Genomic DNA, 20,054 nt, shown 5'->3' with positions numbered 1-20,054 from the left:
ATGTTGACCAGATGGACAGGTTAGCTGAGGGGTCTGCATCAGGCTCCCTGTGGAGGAGCTCTGAAGAGTAACTGTTTTACTTACTGACATGATGACCAGGTGGACAGGTTAGCTGAGGGGTCTGCATCAGGCTCCCTGTAGAGCTCTGAAGAGTAACTGTTTTACTTACTGACATGATGACCAGATGGACAGGTTAGCTGAGGGGTCTGCATCAGGCTCCCTGTGGAGGAGCTCTGAAGAGTAACTGTTTTACTTACTGACATGTTGACCAGATGGACAGGTTAGCTGAGGGGTCTGCATCAGGCTCCCTGTGGAGGAGCTCTGAAGAGTAACTGTTTTACTTACTGACATGATGACCAGATGGACAGGTTAGCTGAGGGGTCTGCATCAGGCTCCCTGTAGAGCTCTGAAGAGTAACTGTTTTACTTACTGACATGATGACCAGATGGACAGGTTAGCTGAGGGGTCTGCATCAGGCTCCCTGTGGAGGAGCTCTGAAGAGTAACTGTTTTACTTACTGACATGTTGACCAGATGGACAGGTTAGCTGAGGGGTCTGCATCAGGCTCCCCGTGGAGGAGCTCTGAAGAGTAACTGTTTTACTTACTGACATGTTGACCAGATGGACAGGTTAGCTGAGGGGTCTGCATCAGGCTCCCTGTGGAGGAGCTCTGAAGAGTAACTGTTTTACTTACTGACATGATGACCAGGTGGACAGGTTAGCTGAGGGGTCTGCATCAGGCTCCCTGTGGAGGAGCTCTGAAGAGTAACTGTTTTACTTACTGACATGTTGACCAGGATGGACAGGTTAGCTGAGGGGTCTGCATCAGGCTCCCTGTGGAGGAGCTCTGAAGAGTAACTGTTTTACTTACTGACTTGTTGACCAGATGGACAGGTTAGCTGAGGGGTCTGCATCAGGCTCCCTGTGGAGGAGCTCTGAAGAGTAACTGTTTTACTTACTGACATGTTGACCAGATGGACAGGTTAGCTGAGGGGTCTGCATCAGACTCCCTGTGGAGAAGCTCTGAAGAGTAACTGTTTTACTTACTGACATGATGACCAGATGGACAGGTTAGCTGAGGGGTCTGCATCAGGCTCCCTGTGGAGGAGCTCTGAAGAGTAACTGTTTTACTTACTGACATGATGACCAGATGGACAGGTTAGCTGAGGGGTCTGCATCAGGCTCCCTGTGGAGGAGCTCTGAAGAGTAACTGTTTTACTTACTGACATGTTGACCAGATGGACAGGTTAGCTGAGGGGTCTGCATCAGGCTCCCTGTGGAGGAGCTCTGAAGAGTAACTGTTTTACTTACTGACATGATGACCAGATGGACAGGTTAGCTGAGGGGTCTGCATCAGGCTCCCTGGAGGAGCTCTGAAGAGCAACTGTTTTACTTACTGACATGATGACCAGATGGACAGGTTAGCTGAGGGGTCTGCATCAGGCTCCCTGTGGAGGAGCTCTGAAGAGTAACTGTTTTACTTACTGACATGTTGACCAGATGGACAGGTTAGCTGAGGGGTCTGCATCAGGCTCCCTGTGGAGGAGCTCTGAAGAGTAACTGTTTTACTTACTGACATGATGACCAGATGGACAGGTTAGCTGAGGGGTCTGCATCAGGCTCCCTGTAGAGCTCTGAAGAGTAACTGTTTTACTTACTGACATGATGACCAGATGGACAGGTTAGCTGAGGGGTCTGCATCAGGCTCCCTGTGGAGGAGCTCTGAAGAGTAACTGTTTTACTTACTGACATGATGACCAGATGGACAGGTTAGCTGAGGGGTCTGCATCAGGCTCCCTGTGGAGGAGCTCTGAAGAGTAACTGTTTTACTTACTGACATGATGACCAGATGGACAGGTTAGCTGAGGGGTCTGCATCAGGCTCCCTGTGGAGGAGCTCTGAAGAGTAACTGTTTTACTTACTGACATGATGACCAGATGGACAGGTTAGCTGAGGGGTCTGCATCAGGCTCCCTGTAGAGCTCTGAAGAGTAACTGTTTTACTTACTGACATGATGACCAGATGGACAGGTTAGCTGAGGAGTCTGCATCAGGCTCCCTGTGGAGGAGCTCTGAAGAGTAACTGTTTTACTTACTGACATGTTGACCAGATGGACAGGTTAGCTGAGGAGTCTGCATCAGGCTCCTTGTGGAGGAGCTCTGAAGAGTAACTGTTTTACTTACTGACATGTTGACCAGATGGACAGGTTAGCTGAGGAGTCTGCATCAGGCTCCCTGTGGAGGAGCTCTGAAGAGTAACTGTTTTACTTACTGACATGTTGACCAGATGGACAGGTTAGCTGAGGAGTCTGCATCAGGCTCCCTGTGGAGGAGCTCTGAAGAGTAACTGTTTTTTAATGTACAAAAATCCGCTTGATTGTGTCTCTTTGAATGTTCTGCATTATTGAACTAGCTTAATGGGCTTCCTGTTTTTAAGTGCTTTGGTTTGGAACTCTGAGTGGCAGAATTCCCTTGACGACATCCCCCCAGCCAACCCTGCTGCCTTTAGATACATTTCCTCTCTCTCTGTCTCTGTCTCTCGCGCCTTTCTTTTTTCTAGTGTGACTTTCTGTCTCTGGACAATGTTTTCACATGACCTCAATATTCTCAAAGTGTTTCTGAGTTAACAGAAGGAAACAGGTTTTTCCTAGCTTGCTTCTACTTCGCTGGCCTGATGGGCCCATGCAGGAGGATCAGATGGTGATGGATTCAAGATTGAACAAGCTCTGTATGGATTATGCTCATTTACAATCTGAACTGATATACTTTGTTTCACCATTGTAGAATGAACATCAGTTTGGATTCCAGGCTAAGAGGATGCTAGTAGCAAGGAACAACAGGCTTTCTAAATGTAAATGACTTCCTTATTTACGCCCTCCTGCTGTCTTGTCAGTCAATTCTATTTTTCATACTTCTCTCTCTCTTTGATTCTCTGTCCCTTTCTCTCCCCTCTCAGTTCACTGCCCTTCTACGGTTGACATTCTGAGGTACGAACCAGGAAGCTATAATGGTATGAATGCATCATCTGATCTGTCACCTGGTACTAGAAGGATCGGTGATGAGGAGTGTCAGGGCCGGCCGTCGCACAGTGCTGTGAAGCCTGACATTTCTAACCTCACCACGCCTGGTTGGTTTGGTGTTAAAGGCTAATGTGTTTGGAGCAGGACAGAGACTCAACACTGGCCCCATGGTTTCTATTTGTCCTGAGCTGAGTAGTAAAGTAGCTAGTGCAGTGTGTTGAGAAGGGACCAGGCAGCCTGCTACGGCTTGACAATGATAGAAGAGCGTGTTACAGGACAGGCTCCTTCCCAGATGGTGGGTCTGACCCTTGCTGATTCGGTTGAGTCGAAACCACCCTATTTCAAACACACCAAAGATTCCCACATAGTAACCAGACAATACGTTTATTTTTCACCATTTAAAAGTATTACAGGAAAGAATAAGTCCTCAATGTCAGAATGTCTCCATGCTCACCCACACTACACAAACCCCAGTGGCTATATCATTACTGTGGCGATCATCACAACAGAACTCATCTGAAAGGAATAGACTTAAGTCACTCAAAACAGGCTATTTCTTGGCACTAACATAAGTTGACTTAAACCAACCAATGAAACGTTGTACAAAAGTATTTGTGTTGTGTATTCAGATGTAAAATAAAAATAATTCAAAAACAGGCATCGGGATGAAATTCACATAAATGGAAAAGTTCATTTGAGAGAAGAACAGAAGAGTTGACGAAAACAGAGACAGGTTCAATCATGAGTGTACCCCTGAATCCCAAACCAACCCCTAGCCCCCTCCCCCTAGATGCTTCTGCAGATCTGAGAGGATTGGATTGGTGTAAGCAACCTTCATCTTGCCCTCTGATAGGCCAGGTGGAATTGTTGCTACGTCAATGGTGTGAGCAGTCTCAGTCCCACTTGCTCCACTGAAAAGCATACACTACTTGTATTTATTTGGACAGTGAAGATAAAATGTGTACATTTGGCTCTATACTCCAGCATTTTGGAATTGAGATCAAATGTTTCATGTGAGGCGACTACGGAATGTCACCTTTTATTTGAGGGCATTTTCGTACGTATCTGTTTTACAGTTTAGAAATAAAACACTTCTGTGTGTAGTCCCCCCATTTGAATAAAATAAATATTCTTATAAGTATTTGGACAAATTCACTTATAGTGTATTAAAGTAGTCAAAAGTGTATACCCCCCCCCAATTTTTTTTTATATATGCTAAGCTCTCACCATTACCAATAACAGGGGAGGTTAGCATTTTTGGGGTGGGTATGATCTTTGTTCCTCTGTAACTTTCTCACTCATCATTATTCAGGATAAATTCATTACTATCCATAATCATGGCAGCATCCACATTAATGTAGAAGTGTTCAGAAACATCTATTCTTATTTACAATAAAAGTGACTCCAGTACATTATTCACCATTCAGTTCTATTGGGTAAAATCTGTAACACATAATCTGTAACACAACCAAAACAAACTGCAAATGCATCCAACAAGTTTATAGAGTCACAAGCTTGACGTAGTCATTGCGTGCTTTGAATATGGGAACAAATACTAAACTTTTGAATACTTTAATATGCTATAAGTTCAATTGTCCAAATACTTATGAGAGGGAAAAAAAACATTTGAATAGGGAGGGGACTAGATACATTAAGGTTTTCATTTCTAAATGGTAAAACAGATATGTATGAAAATACCCTCAAATAAAAGGTGACATGCTGTACTCTCGCCTCATATTAAAAACAAATCTCAAATCCAAAATGCTGGAGTATGGGGCCAAATTGACATTTTTTTTGCTTCACTGTCAAAATAAATATGGTTTATATTCACAAGGACCCAAAATACCCAGCAATGAGGCCACTCCAAACCCTTTTCTCACTACCATGCTGAACCAAACTGTGTTGGCTGTGCTATTTTCTTTCAATTTTTAAAAATGTTTCAGCAGGTTCCAGCGACTATGGTGGATAGTAACCACTAAACCAGGACGGCTCAGTACAGCTTGGTTTGGCTCGGTTCGGCTCAGCTCAGAAATGTGAAAAGCTCCTCAGTTTTACTCGCTCCAGTCACACCCAAAAGGTATTATTCCCATCGACCCAGTCCAGTCAGGACTCCTGTCCTCTACATGAGCCACTTGTCTTTCTCCTTGTTGAAGTGTTCGGCCCACTTCCTGGTGAGTTCCAGGTATAGGTCTGACCGTTGGGGCTGGTAGTCCAGATACAGCCGTGTCACCGTCTTCCTGGGCACCGCCTTCTCAATCTGTGTCCCCTCGTGCCACTCGTTGAACGACGTGATGGTCACGATCTCCGGCCGCACCGACAGCGCCGCCTGCAGGCTGGTCTCATAATAGCGTCCGTTGACCCTGTTCCTCGTGTTGTGGTTGTTCCATGGCCTCACTGCGGTGTCGACGTATCCCGGCCCGGCGCTGGGCACAAACAGCAGGTTATTACCGTCACAGAAGTCCTTGACCGCCTTCCAGTTCTGGTGAGAGGAGCCGAAGGAGAAGCCGTTGGAGGCGAAGTATGTATACATGCCGTCGAAGCCACCGGCCAGGATGTCGTGTTTGTGGCGTTCCTCTACGACCAGGGCGAGGAAGACGCCGTCATAGGGCGTGCCGCGGAGGGTGTGGGCGCCGGCGGGGTGGAGCAGGTCGGCCCAGGCCTCAGGCGGGGTCAGGTAGGAGTCGTAGACATAGAACAGAGGAAGGATCCGCCCCGTGGTCGACCTGAAGCGGTAGAAGGCGCCATGGTTCCCATACCTATGAGGTCAAGGTTTTGTTTACTTTAGTTCATGTTTACTTATGCAGCTAGAAGCTGAATTGCAGTATACATACAAATCACACTTATCTTTATAGAGAAGTGAACAAGCAAGATGGAAAACATATCATGGCTCCATAGGTAGCCAATCTTCCACTCCCAATGTGTATCACCCACATGGGTGATTCGATTTTACAGTCAGAGATTATTATATAAAAGTGTGTTGTTGTTTTACACTTGTTACAAAACAGGAGGTTCTGCCAACACAAGGGTTCTCAATTGAGTGAAGTGCCAGATGTCTACAGAAAATGCTATTATGTGAAATGGTGCTATTATTTTCAAGAGCAAATTTGGAATGTGTGAACACTGTAGATGGAGAGATCAGCATTTATAAATGTACCCTCCATCTCTCATTCTCTCTGTGGTTTATTTTCAGGCAGATGGCTAGCACAGTTGCTTTTGCAGAAGTTGGCCTCAGTCACGATCATCACTGTTCAGTTAGCTTGACTACGATACGCTAACCCTCCCGCCGCCCACAGAGGGTGTCCAAAGGTTGGGACAATGTTAAGGTGGATCACTATCATGCCTCATTATATAAAACATCTCATATTCATATTTCTGTTCTCTACTGGTCTAGTCTGGTCTCGATCTGTTGGTGCACTGTAACCGGCTCCTACAAATGTAAGATCTTAATTTGATCATCCTGTAGCAGTAGAACTTTCCTGCAATGCAGGAAATATTAAACTTGTAGTGTATGAGGGTTAAAAAGGCTTCTAAAGTTTGTAATTTCCACTTTGAAATTTCAGACTTGATTTTCCCTTACGAAAAGTGTATCAACCCCTACAAAAATGTCCATACATTTTTATCCACATAATAATTCACATACCTATTGCTGCATGATTATTATCCTGCTGTAGCAAACTGGCTCAAATGAAGATCCTACATACAGTGGGGCAAAAAAGTATTTAGTCAGCCACCAATTGTGCAAGTTCTCCCACTTAAAAAGATGAGAGAGGCCTGTAATTTTCATCATAGGTACACTTCAACTATGACAGACAAAATGAGGGGGGAAAATCCATAAAATCACATTGTAGGATTTTTAATGAATTTATTTGCAAATTATGGTGGAAAATAAGTATTTGGTCAATAACAAAAGTTTTATCTCAATACTTTGTTATATACCCTTTGTTGGCAATGACAGACGTTTTCTGTAAGTCTTCACAAGGTTTTCACACACTGTTGCTGGTATTTTGGCCCATTCCTCCATGCAGATTTCCTCTAGAGCAGTGATGTTTTGGGGCTGTTGCTGGGCAACACGGACTTTCAACTCCATCCAAAGATTTTCTACGGGATTGATATCTGGAGACTGGCTAGGCCACTCCAGGACCTTGAAATGCTTCTTACGAAGTCACTCCTTCGTTGCCTGGGCGGTGTGTTTGGGATCATTGTCATGCTGAAAGACCCAGCCACGTTTCATCTTCAATGCCCTTGCTGATGGAAGGATGTTTTCACTCAAAATGTGACGATACATGGCCCCATTCATTCTTTCCTTTACACGGATCAGTCGTCCTGGTCCCTTTGCAGAAAAAGCCCCAAAGCATGATGTTTCCACCCCCATGCTTCACAGTAGGTATGGTGTTCTTTGGATGCAACTCAGCATTCTTGGTCCTCCAAACACGACGAGTTGAGTTTTTACCAAAAAGTACTATTTTGGTTTCATCTGACCATATGACATTCTCCCAATCTTCTTCTGGATCATCCAAATGCTCTCTAGCAAACTTCAGACGGGCCTGGACATGTACTGGCTTAAGCAGGGGGACGCGTCTGGCACTGCAGGATTTGAGTTCCTGGCGGCGTAGTGTGTTACTGATGGTAGGCTTTGTTACTTTGGTCCCAGCTCTCTGCAGGTCATTCACTAGGTCCCCCCGTGTGGTTCTGGGATTTTTGCTCACCGTTCTTGTGATCATTTTGACCCCACGGGGTGAGATCTTGCATGGAGCCCCAGATCGAGGGAGATCATCAGTGGTCTTGTATGTCTTCCATTTCCTAATAATTGCTCCCACAGTTGATTTCTTCAAACCAAGCTGCTTACCTATTGCAGATTCAGTCTTCCCAGCCTGGTGCAGGTCTACAATTTTGTTTCTGGTGTCCTTTGACAGCTCTTTGGTCTTGGCCATAGTGGAGTTTGGAGTGTGACTGTTTGAGGTTGTCTTTTATACTGATAAAAAGTTCAAACAGGTGCCATTAATACAGGTAACGAGTGGAGGACAGAGGAGCCTCTTAAAGAAGAAGTTACAGGTCTGTGAAAGCCAGAAATCTTGTTTGTAGGTGACCAAATACTTATTTTCCACCATAATTTGCAAATAAATAAATAAAAAATCCTACAATGTGATTTTCTAGATTTTTTTTCTAATTTTGTCTGTCATAGTTGAAGTGTACTTATGATGAAAATTACAGGCCTCTCTCGTCTTTTTAAGTGGGAGAACTTGCATAAATACTTTTTTGCCCCACTCTATGTATAGTCGTTGTTATAAATATGTTTGGCATGACAATGACCATGGGAGTTGACAAGACTTCACAAACAGATCTGGGACCTGCAGGCTACTACTGGTCCCTTCCAAAGCCAAACTATTTTCATACATTTTCCATTTACATTACATTTTACATTTAAGTCATTTAGCAGACGCTCTTATCCAGAGCGACTTACAAATTGGTGCATTCACCTTATGACATCCAGTGGAACAGTAGTGCATCTAAATCTTTTAAGGGGGGTGAGAGGGATTACTTTATCCTATCCTAGGTATTCCTTAAAGAGGTGGGGTTTCAGGTGTCTCCGGAAGGTGGTGATTGACTCCGCTGTCCTGGCGTCGTGAGGGAGTTTGTTCCACCATTGGGGGGCCAGAGCAGCGAACAGTTTTGACTGGGCTGAGCGGGAACTGTACTTCCTCAGTGGTAGGGAGGCGAGCAGGCCAGAGGTGGATGAACGCACTGCCCTTGTTTGGGTGTAGGGCCTGATCAGAGCCTGGAGGTACTGAGGTGCCGTTCCCCTCACAGCTCCGTAGGCAAGCACCATGGTCTTGTAGCGGATGCGAGCTTCAACTGGAAGCCAGTGGAGAGAGCGGAGGGAGCGGGGTGACGTGAGAGAACTTGGGAAGGTTGAACACCAGACGGGCTGCGGCATTCTGGATGAGTTGTAGGGGTTTAATGGCACAGGCAGGGAGCCCAGCCAACAGCGAGTTGCAGTAATCCAGACGGGAGATGACGAGTGCCTGGATTAGGACCTGCGCCGCTTCCTGTGTGAGGCAGGGTCGTACTCTGCGGATGTTGTAGAGCATGAACCTACAGGAACGGGCCACCGCCTTGATGTTAGTTGAGAACGACAGGGTGTTGTCCAGGATCACGCCAAGGTTCTTAGCGCTCTGGGAGGAGGACACAATGGAGTTGTCAACCGTGATGGCGAGATCATGGAACGGGCAGTCCTTCCCGGGAGGAAGAGCAGCTCCGTCTTGCCGAGGTTCAGCTTGAGGTGGTGATCCGTCATCCACACTGATATGTCTGCCAGACATGCAGAGATGCGATTCGCCACCTGATCATCAGAAGGGGGAAAGGAGAAGATTAATTGTGTGTCGTCTGCATAGCAATGATAGGAGAGACCATGTGAGGTTATGACAGAGCCAAGTGACTTGGTGTATAGCGAGAATAGGAGAGGGCCTAGAACAGAGCCCTGGGGACACCAGTGGTGAGAGCACGTGGTGTGGAGACGGATTCTCGCCACGCCACCTGGTAGGAGCGACCTGTCAGGTAGGACGCAATCCAAGCGTGGGCCGCGCCGGAGATGCCCAACTCGGAGAGGGTGGAGAGGAGGATCTGATGGTTCACAGTATCGAAGGCAGCCGATAGGTCTAGAAGGATGAGAGCAGAGGAGAGAGAGTTAGCTTTAGCAGTGCGGAGCGCCTCCGTGATACAGAGAAGAGCAGTCTCAGTTGAATGACTAGTCTTGAAACCTGACTGATTTGGATCAAGAAGGTCATTCTGAGAGAGATAGCGGGAGAGCTGGCCAAGGACGGCACGTTCAAGAGTTTTGGAGAGAAAAGAAAGAAGGGATACTGGTCTGTAGTTGTTGACATCGGAGGGATCGAGTGTAGGTTTTTTCAGAAGGGGTGCAACTCTCGCTCTCTTGAAGACGGAAGGGACGTAGCCACAGGTACTAATCTTTTAGTGGCGCTATCAATTGTCTCAAGCCCTCTGAGTAATACTCTAAAAATGCAAGTGAAATCAGGACAAAGGCCACTTGCGTTTCATTCCTTAACCTCCTTTAGACCTGAAGAAGACTCAGATTTCTCCAGATCAAAGTCACTGGAAATTGACATGGGAAGCAGAGCTCTGACCTTTGGCTGAAAGTAAGTGATAAGAGCATCTTAATCTGTGTGAGTTTGAGAGAGAGAGAAGGGGGGAGTGAGAGTGGAGAGGTAAAAGGAGAGGAGAAATGGAGTGGCTGGATGTACAGAACAGTCGAAGTCCAACCTGCTTGTTAATGTGTATCTCAGTTAGTAGAGCATGGCGCTTGCAATGCCAGGGTTGTGGGTTTGATTCCCACGGGGGACCAGTATGGGGAAAAAAGTGTGAAAATGTATGTTGCTCTGGTTAAGAGTGTCTGCTAAATGACCATGTAAATGATCTAGCGAGTAAGAGAAGAGGAATGGAGAGATGTGTGAATTGTTTAAGACTGACCTAATTGTCAATGATGTAGTTTGAGAGAGAGAGAGAGAAGAGGACATGTTGATGCATAGGACAGTGGAAGGTCAACCTACTTGTCCATTATGTATTTGATGTTATCGTACATGCTGAGGTCAGTCCGTCCCTTGTACGACTGGATGTGGAACGCCACCTGTGGGAACCGAGTACAGATACAGATCATTATAAACTCTTAATAAAGAGGACAATACTGTCTGCAGTACACATTTTCATAGTCTTTGAAACATTATTATACCACTTGAATGTAAACACTGTCCTGTAAATGAAGACTTAATGAAAAGCAATGTTCACATTCATTAGTATATCAGCACATTGCCATTTTATTGATGCATTGAAATGCAGTAAGGCATTGACTGTTCAATGCACTGGCATAGAGAAAGAACAAGTACTGTCGATACCTCGCTTTCCAACAAAGTCACTGTATTTATACACTGTCCCCAGCAGGATAATTATTTCTGGTTCCAGGTAGAGCCATTTTTGGTTCCATGTAGAACCCTCTGTGGAAAGGGTTCTACATGGAACACAAAAGGGTTTTTCAAATGGTTTTCCTATGGGGACAGCCAAATAATACTTTTAGGTTCTAGATAGCACCTTTTTTTTAAAGAGTATGTTCTGTATGTTGACTTTGTGTCTGTATTGTTTGTACAATGTCTTCATGGCAGCACCTTCTCACTAAGTTATATTCTGGGTATGTGTTAATGTACTATGCGAATAAAGTGATTCTGATTATTGTTCATAACCAATGCATTTCGCCATGTTGCCCTACAACTGGCATATCCATCGGTAAATAGTACTCTCTTAGAAAAAAGGTGTTATTTAGGACCTAAAAGGGTTCTTCGGCTGTCCCCATAGGAAACCCCTTTGAATAAACCTTTTTGGTTCCATGTAGAACCCTTTCCAGAGAGGTTTCTACATGGAACACAAACGAGTTATCTTTTTCTAAGAGTATAGAACCTGTTCCTCAGGGAATTCATGTGCAATATGTGTTTAATCAAATGTCATGGACTCCAGTGTCCTTCCTGAATAACAGATGAAATTGACCCTGTCAGACTAGAGTGTCAGAGGCCTCCGGGCTGGGATCAGCCAATCAGAGATTGCCTATAACTGGCAGATCATCTATAAATCCTTCTGACTCCAGGGCCTCTGTGTCTCTGTGTGTGTGCTCCTGGCGATGGGAGAGCTTGTATCCCAAGTGTAAAGATATAAGGTGCGCAGGGCAGGAGCTAAGTTCTTGAAAATTAAAAAAAAGACTGGAAGAAGAAGAAGAGCAAACCACTGAAGCAGAGGTTCTTAGCTCCCTGCAGTCATATCCAATATCCAAACTCAGGATCTCACCCTCTCTGTCATGTCTTAAGTGATCCTCCATCCTCCTCGAAGAAAAGAAAAGAGATTTGGAGATATATTCCTTTCAGTGGTACTGCAGTGAACCTTATCTTGCTGGAGATAGATAATGAGCACGATACTTACTGCTCTCTACTTTAAAGCAATAATACTCTCTCCCTTAAAGTATTACCTAAGGCCGTTTTCCCTCTGTGCCTCTGTCTTTGCTGCAACTGAGAGACAATGCCTGCCAACCTTTCAATGAACCACTCAAGGACCTTACTTGGAGATACAGTAGATGGCATACATATAAGGTCTATACATCCAACCAGGATGAAATCCCTTGAGGTTTCAAAACCATTTTTCAAGGGAGACCACATACCAGAACCTTGAAGGGTCAACAGGGAGTCTCTCAGCATTCAAATGACTGATTGCGGTGTGACACAGATTGCTGTGAATGATACAAATGACATGAATGGGACTGTGGCAGCAGGGCTGACATACTGCTGAGGGGTGGCTGCCCTCTCTCACCCCAGGGTTAGACAAGCCTGATTCCATATCTGTTTGGGCTGTATAGCCTACACCTACTGTCATTGTCGAGGGAGCACAAACAGATTTGGGACCAGGGTTAAACTGCCTGACGACTAGGAAGTTTACCTCAGCTGCTGTATAGCAAAAGGTCCACTTCAGCTCACCGACAACCGCTGATAGAACCGTCGAGCCATGAAGGAGCGTGGCGGGCTACATAGAAAGGAAAGAACACCCACTCCCTCTCTCTAGCTCTCTTTCATAAAGAGTTTCCATGGCAACACTGTGTTTGGCACGGCAGCAACCAGGTTCACTCGCTCGCCGAGCTGTCAGTTTGTATCTTTGGCCTCAGAAAGGCCAAGCGGCAAGGTGAGCTGATGTGCTGTTCAATCTGTCGCTTTCCTCAGCTGAATAAACTGTGTGTGTTTGTGTGTGTGTGTGTGTGTGTGTGCGTCTCTACTGGAGATGAGAAGCTGTTTTTCAGTTTGTTCACACGTTGTGCTGTGTGGTGAGAACAGATTCTCCTATTAGCATTCTGCCCTTAGGTGCAGCTACGCTTACTGTAAACTGGGAACGTCGATCGTTATTGAAACATCTAAAGATTTAACACAGATGTTTGTTTTGTCATTGTTTTTTTGTGAGACGTAATAATAAGCTAGGCCCGAGGCAGTTTAATGTTTACACATTAGGCTCTGTATATTCTTATTCATGATTTAAGGTGATGATCATGTAAACAAAGTAAGTGAATGGAACAGTCAGTGTGCATATTAAAGGCTTTATGAGTAGAAAAGGCAGGTTGGCACAGATACACTGAGGACATATGCAAGGAAAGAGATCTCTCAGTCCCTCTACCTCAACCTATAATTCCTGTGTGGCAGGGATTCTGCAACACTGGTTGGAACAGAACAAAGCAGAGTTAGCCCTCAGGTTAGTCATACAGAGATACAAACCGTTACTGTTGTGTAAGTCCCATACAGACCTACAGTGCTTCTCATTATTCATGCAATTCCACACTACACACACGGTTGGAAGTGAAGTCTGCACTGTCTTCTGCAAAATGTAGGCCTGACATATTCTACATATGAAAGCGGATGGAAAGAAGAACCTTGGGCTATATTTAAATAAATGCATGCACTGTACTGCATGCTATGGGTTTATGCAGTGTGTGCGTGCGCGAGAGAGAGAGAGACCATCTCGTGCCATGCACACAGGCCTCAGGCTGCATGATCAGCCCCAGTTATGCCTTGGAGGCCAATGCTGTGTGTGTGTTTGTGCGTGCGTGTGTGTGTGTGTACAGAACATCTCTAATTGCTTCAATAGACTGAATGGCAAACAGTACAACAGTGCCTTGAACGGTATCCCCTGAGTCACTCCTCCATCAATTGGAAACGGTCTTTCTTCGGTTTTAAAATACTGAAGAAAAAAAAAGTCTGCCTTCAGAGGACCTTGTGAAGCACCCAAAGACTTGGGAGGTAGTTGAAGAAATGTGTTTTCTCTGACTACATCAATAACATACAAGATTGAGGAAGAAAGTGGGCTAGAACAGATGGTTTTAGGTATAGAAAATACATTCCAAAACCAACATCACACACTTCACCCTAAAAAAGAAATGCATTGCGTTTGTCTTCGAGGGAACACAGTGAATTTATACATAGACAGTGGCTGTTTTTGTAGTGTGAATATTTCAAAGTGTATGTATTTAGTTAGGTACAAAGGCCAGGACTGATACTCAGACTACTACAACAAAGGTCTGAGTTAACGTAGTCTCTTGTGACAGACTGTTACAGAAGAATATAGGTCTATTTTCTGAATCTCAAGTTTAGGATCTGAGCGAACAACATAACCCTTAACCCTTAACCACCTACCAACCAATCATCACTGCCAGACGGCCGGTCAGCCAGCCAGGGTTGAGGCCAATTCCTTTTGAATTCAATCCATTCCAGAAGAAAACTGAAATTCCAATTGACTGAATTGGAATGGAATCGACCCCAACCCTGTAGCCAGACATTTATTTCTTCAGTAAAGCACCAGAAAGTGTAAAAACATACCGGTTCTCTCACCAGTTACCTTGATGCTGTGTCTGTGGGCAGCGTCCATGACAGCAGGCACCAGGTCTTCACATGGCTCACCATGGTTGTCTGCAATGCCAGGCGGGTACCAAGACAGAACCAGTACCCCTGGGGCAAAACAGTTAGTGAGGACACTCTCTGGTATGACTATTGACAGAAGGGTAGGTCTATAACACATCCCCTTTCATATGAAAGAGCATTAGGTGCACAACATTGGTGCAGATTGAATGAGGGAGTTTAAGTGAAGCTACGTCAATACTTGGGAGCGACAGTATCATGTCCAGGACACCGCTTGATAATGATATTTCAGTTTGGATGGGTTAGTCGTGCCGAAATCCCTTACCTGCTGCAGCCGCTTCAATCTGCGACATGTGTGACTCCAGCACGGTGGGGTCTCTGGAACTGTATGGTCCTAGCTCCGGGTAGAAACTCGACGCTATGTCCTCCGGAGGAGTGTGTCTTCCTTTGGCGTGGCTGGCGGCGATCTTAGGGTCCCAGTGCGGTACTAGAACATGGTCCCAGTGAATATATTTACCGTCCATCTGTGGGTTGCCGTACCATAGGTAATAGAAGATTTGTACATCGTAGAATATACTGTAGTCACGGTCGGATTTTGTGAAGACGACTTTGGTGTCACTGGCTAGATGGGGCTGACCAGGGGAAACTACCATGTCGTTCGAAACTGGCCGTCGCCGGTCACCTCCTCTTTCCCCCACAAACTCTCCCATTCCCGGGGCCAGGTCTGAGAAGCCATCGCTGGGTTTCAGTGCCCTGAGGCCCATCATGGTCCCGAAGATGAAGAGGGTGAATAAGAAAAGTGCAATGAAAGCTTTCTTGCGCAGCCGTGTCATTTTGGTAGCTGTCCGTAGTGCTGAAGGAAGCCTAGTAGAACGCTCTGTGCTGAGGTGCTGAAGGAAGCCTAGTAGAACGCTCTGTGCTGAGGTGCTGAAGGAAGCCTAGTAGAACGCTCTGTGCTGAGGTGCTGAAGGAAGCCTAGTAGAACGCTCTGTGCTGAGGTGCTGAAGGAAGCCAAGTAGAATGGTCTGTGCTGAGGTGTTGAAGGAAGCCTAGTAGAACGCTCTGTGCTGAGGTGCTGAAGGAAGCCTAGTAGAACGCTCTGTGCTGAGGTGCTGAAGGGAGCCTAGTAGAACGCTCTGTGCTGAGGTGCTGAAGTGAATAGATAGCCAATCCGTTGAGTGCTTTCGTTGAAACTATAGCGTCGTTAGATCTACGTCAGTCTCTTCCATCAACATGTGAAGTCTTCAAGTATACACACTTAGCATGAGAAAAATGTGGGAAAAGCCACTCAATCTCTACAGTGGTTTGTGCGTTTCGTTGTAGAGTTCAGTGCCAGCGTTCGAGGCTTGAGTTCGATGTCTGACTTGAAGCGCAAAGAATCAAATGCATGTCCCTTCAAACATCTAAGATATAGCCTGTCAAACCATCACCGTTTACTGGTAATGTGTTTTGAAACGAATCTCTCCTTTGTGTTAAGTTTTCTGCTTCTATCAACGAATAGCATATATATCTCTAGCATTAAGGTTTAGCTTCTCCTAACGACTGACTGTCATTACCATTTCAGGGCATCGTCATATTAGGGGTTTTATGCTTGCCGACCGCCGAGAGTTCATTTGTGGATTCCACTGAGAGAAACAGAGAAAGCATGTCGCTCTGGTCGTATTTTAAAAGCCAATCTCTCTAGTTATTTTTCCCCAAACTGTGCCTCCACACTCACAGCTGCTCTTCTGGACTGTTAATTCATCACATAGTTCGCAGCACAGTTACCTTTGTCTTCTGCAAGTGCTCTCCGCTCGCGTGCTACCCATACCCCTGGTTTATCCGCGACTCTTATCTACCTCGATTATGCATTTGAACCTGCTCTTCCGGGAGCAAACCGTTATAATCCATCACATTTTCAGAACGGTAGAATTGGTCGACATTTAATTGTCTGCGCTAGGTCGATTTGCGGTTTTAGGCAGACAGATATAAAAACAATCGTTTTCTCGCCACACACAGAAGGAGGAGGAGGCTGAGCACAGCGCTCGATGGTGCGATGCGGGGGCGAGCAGAATGGGAGGGATTAACCCTGGTTTTAAAATCTATGAATTAACCCCGCACACTGCCATGAGAGGAAAATAGAGCGCGCGTGGAACCAATGGGTAGCCTATTGCTTTTGCCTTTGTTCTGTAGCCTATGTGGTTACTTTAACTCAGTGTCTATGGATAGAAGTAGGCTACGTTGCATTCTCGTGCTATCCTTCTATTTCAAAATATCCTCCTATTTCAAAGCCTTTCTCTCACGGATCAGTTGGCTGTTCACACTATAGGCTATGTGGGCTATATGTTACAATATGGGCACATTGACTTACATCTACTATTTATTGAACAAAAGAGATTCAACCTGTACGATGTTGGCTATATGATACAGCCTATGACGAGAGGCTATAGAACACATTTTGTCAGTATATGTCAGTGGAGCGGAAAGAGATGACATTTGAATACAGATAAAATAACAGAGGGCTAAGGGCCCTTGTGTGGCCCCAGTTGAGCGCCTTTTCAAATGTATTTTGTTCCTTGCCAATAAAGACAACAGCAAAAGAATCTGAATCCTAAATCTTTGAAATAGCCTACTTCTGCTTGATCATTATTGCTTTTCACACAGGAAATTTCCAATTCCACGAAGCATCGGTGGGCTGAGTAGGTTTATGTCGAAAACATTACAACATTTAAATATGTAGAAGCTTTGAAGTTGACGGTTGAGATGAAAGATGATGCCACCCACTACATCCTTTTGGACGAGCTAGAAGCCCTGGCAAGATTAGCTCCTGGGAGGCAGATAAATACCCACTCACAAGGTGGATTAGAGCCGCAGCACTGGCAGCTGGCACTGGGAACCGGAGTGGACACCCACGGCTAGGATCTTCTCCTCGAATCAAGCCCACTGGCACAGCTCGCTTCTCTCCATAATAATCAGTTAGGCTTTTCTATTATGAAGGCCCCCTGACTGTGCTTGTGTTGATTTTTTTTATAGCCCAAGGCTTCTTATTTTTCATTGTTTTCTTCTTTTTTAAAGGCTCAAATCTCATTAGCATATATAGTCAACAAAATGGTTTTTCATTATGTTATTCTATTGATGTTGTCTTCATTATGATTTGTATATGAGTGTGTCTTTAGGTTTCATGCACAAAAACATAGAAACTCTATCTGTTTAATTCAAACAAGCCTCGATCCAGTTTAGGCCTCTGCAAATTTGTAATGGAACCAGAGTGACATCTAGTGGGATGAGAGATACATTGTTTTACAGTAATCTTGTTGATGTGAGAAATATGACTGGTGAGGATCCGAGCCACACCGTATTAATAAAAGTGACAGGTTCAGTTACATTCAGTGATGATAGAGAGGACTGATTTAATGTAATCTCTCACTGTATCCATGCATATACATTTGTCACCACCAGGTGGAGTCTATGTATCATTAAAACGAGTTTGAATTGTGAGACGAATTGAAAGGTAGACTATAGCACCATGCACAACAAGGGATGGGTTCACAAAATGTTTACATGGGCGCTTTTCGTTATCGAATAACGATATCGATCGACACATGATCAGTTAAAATGTAAATAGAGACACCTTGAAGTGAATCATAAATCCCGTGTTCTAGCCCTGCAATTGACTTGATTCTGCATAGTGATTTGAATATTTGAAGCTTTATGAAAAAATGACACGTTGTGGTTTGATGTATGAACGCTTCTTCTGACTAGTGGTCTTCGTTGAGCGCCAAATTTAACTTTCAGAAATCATCAACCGTTTGTTTTTAGAGGTTTCACTTTAGCGATAAGAGCTGTCCAAGGTGCTGAAATAGTCTAGTGGTTAGAGCGTTCATGACCGTAAGCGAAACGTCGCTGGTTCGAATACCCGAGCCGACAAAAGTAAAAAGTATTTCGATATGCCCTGGAGCAAAGCACTTAACTCTAATTTGCTCCAGGGGCTCTGTACTGACCCTATAAAATAACGAATTTAACTCCACCTATCCAGACCAGTCAAACGTTTGGACACACCTACTTATTCAATTATTATTATTTTTTAAATTAAAAATATATATATTTTCTACATTGTAGAACAACGCCTCCAAACTGTGTAAAGCTGTCATCAAGGCAAAGGGTGGCTACTTTGAAGAGTCTTAAATATAAAATATATTTAGTTTTGTTTAACACTTTTTTGGTTAATACAGGATTCCATGTGTGTTATTTCACTATTATTGTACAATGTAGAAAATAGTAAAAATAAAGAAAAACCCTGGAATGAGTAGGTGTGTCCAAACTTTTGACTGGTACTGTATATACATATAACACACACACACACACACAGAGAGAGACACACACACACAGAGAGACACACACACACACACACACACACACACAGAGACACACACACACACACACAGAGAGAGAGACACACACACACAGAGAGACACACAACTGTAGAATATCTCAAATTCTTATGTGAAAATGAACTTGTTGAACCTCTGTTGCTCAACCCCTATTGGCAGATAATCAGCAAAACCACCAGACAGTGTCACAGTAGTTTGATGTATTGGCTCATTTCACATCATAAATGTATCAATTTAGGTTGGAAGGTTCAACCAAATCCTATACGGATGTGTCTGTAAATACTACATCACTATCATCCTACATCAGCCAGTGTGCTTCAATACAGTAGGGCAATGTGTAAGGAGTTACCATTTTAAATTATGTTGCAGTAGTTTACAATGCACTTCTGAAATACCTGGTTTGTAAATGACAGTATTTTTCACTTATTATCTGACTTTTGCTGTTGACTTTGTCAAGCAGAGCGAGAGAGGTATTACTGTAGAAGTTACAATAACAAGTCACATAGAAAAGTTGATATTGTGCAATGTTGCATAGGGCAGAAATGGCATACATATACCAGGCTACACCAATACCTTTTAACTGTAGGCTTCTGCTTTACTGCACATGCCACAATACCCTATATCTGATGATTTATTCTATATGTGTGCTGTTTACAGTAAGGATACTGAACCTGTGAATCTCATTTTTCTCAACACGCTTCAAACTTTACATTGGATGCAAACAAATGCTGAAAAAAAAACCATGTCCGTAAACTTAAAAAATGGTACATACTGGTACATAGCTAAATACTTCATGAAAAATTGTATTTACCTTATTTTATTCCTTCTATTCAGCACATCCAACCGATTTATTTCAAAAATTGTATCTTGCATTTTTTGCTATTAGATTACATGCGAGTTAAAATGACTAAATGGTGACTATTGGTGACAAAACAAAATGGTGTCATAGTATTTGACAAGAAAAATTGATATTGCATGAATAACTCAGGGGTGAAAGAAGTGTTTGACTCCAATGAATGCTCAGTCAAAGGTTCTGAACATAAGACAAGTGTTATCAGTTATGAAAATATACCACTTGCATCTGAAAAAATGTACCACAGTGATTGAATAAAAGCGTAGATATAAAAGCAACAGCCTTTTCTAACAATTTTTTTTTTGTGGGAGGGAGGAAGAGAGAAAAAGAGAGAGGGAGGGCTACCTGTCAGAACATCACAGTATGAT

General features: G+C 44.2%; 1 protein-coding gene across 1 annotated transcript; it reads right to left on the bottom strand.

Annotated features, from left to right (window-relative positions):
• Positions 1-3,220: 3,220 nt before the first annotated feature.
• Positions 3,221-16,442, bottom strand: LOC115128555 (glycoprotein endo-alpha-1,2-mannosidase-like protein). Its single transcript, XM_029658477.2, has 4 exons — positions 14,789-16,442; positions 14,444-14,553; positions 10,585-10,661; positions 3,221-5,775 (listed from the first exon to the last, which is right to left on the bottom strand). The coding sequence occupies exons 1-4, from the start codon at positions 15,294-15,296 to the stop codon at positions 5,139-5,141; spliced, it is 1,332 nt and encodes a 443-aa protein (XP_029514337.1). The 5' UTR covers positions 15,297-16,442; the 3' UTR covers positions 3,221-5,138.
• Between the last annotated feature and the right edge of the window lie 3,612 nt (positions 16,443-20,054).

The sequence above is a fragment of the Oncorhynchus nerka genome, linkage group LG4, assembly GCF_034236695.1.
Source record: "Oncorhynchus nerka isolate Pitt River linkage group LG4, Oner_Uvic_2.0, whole genome shotgun sequence".
In the NCBI taxonomy this organism is placed as follows: domain Eukaryota; kingdom Metazoa; phylum Chordata; class Actinopteri; order Salmoniformes; family Salmonidae; genus Oncorhynchus; species Oncorhynchus nerka.
This window is presented reverse-complemented; position numbering and strand designations above follow the sequence as displayed.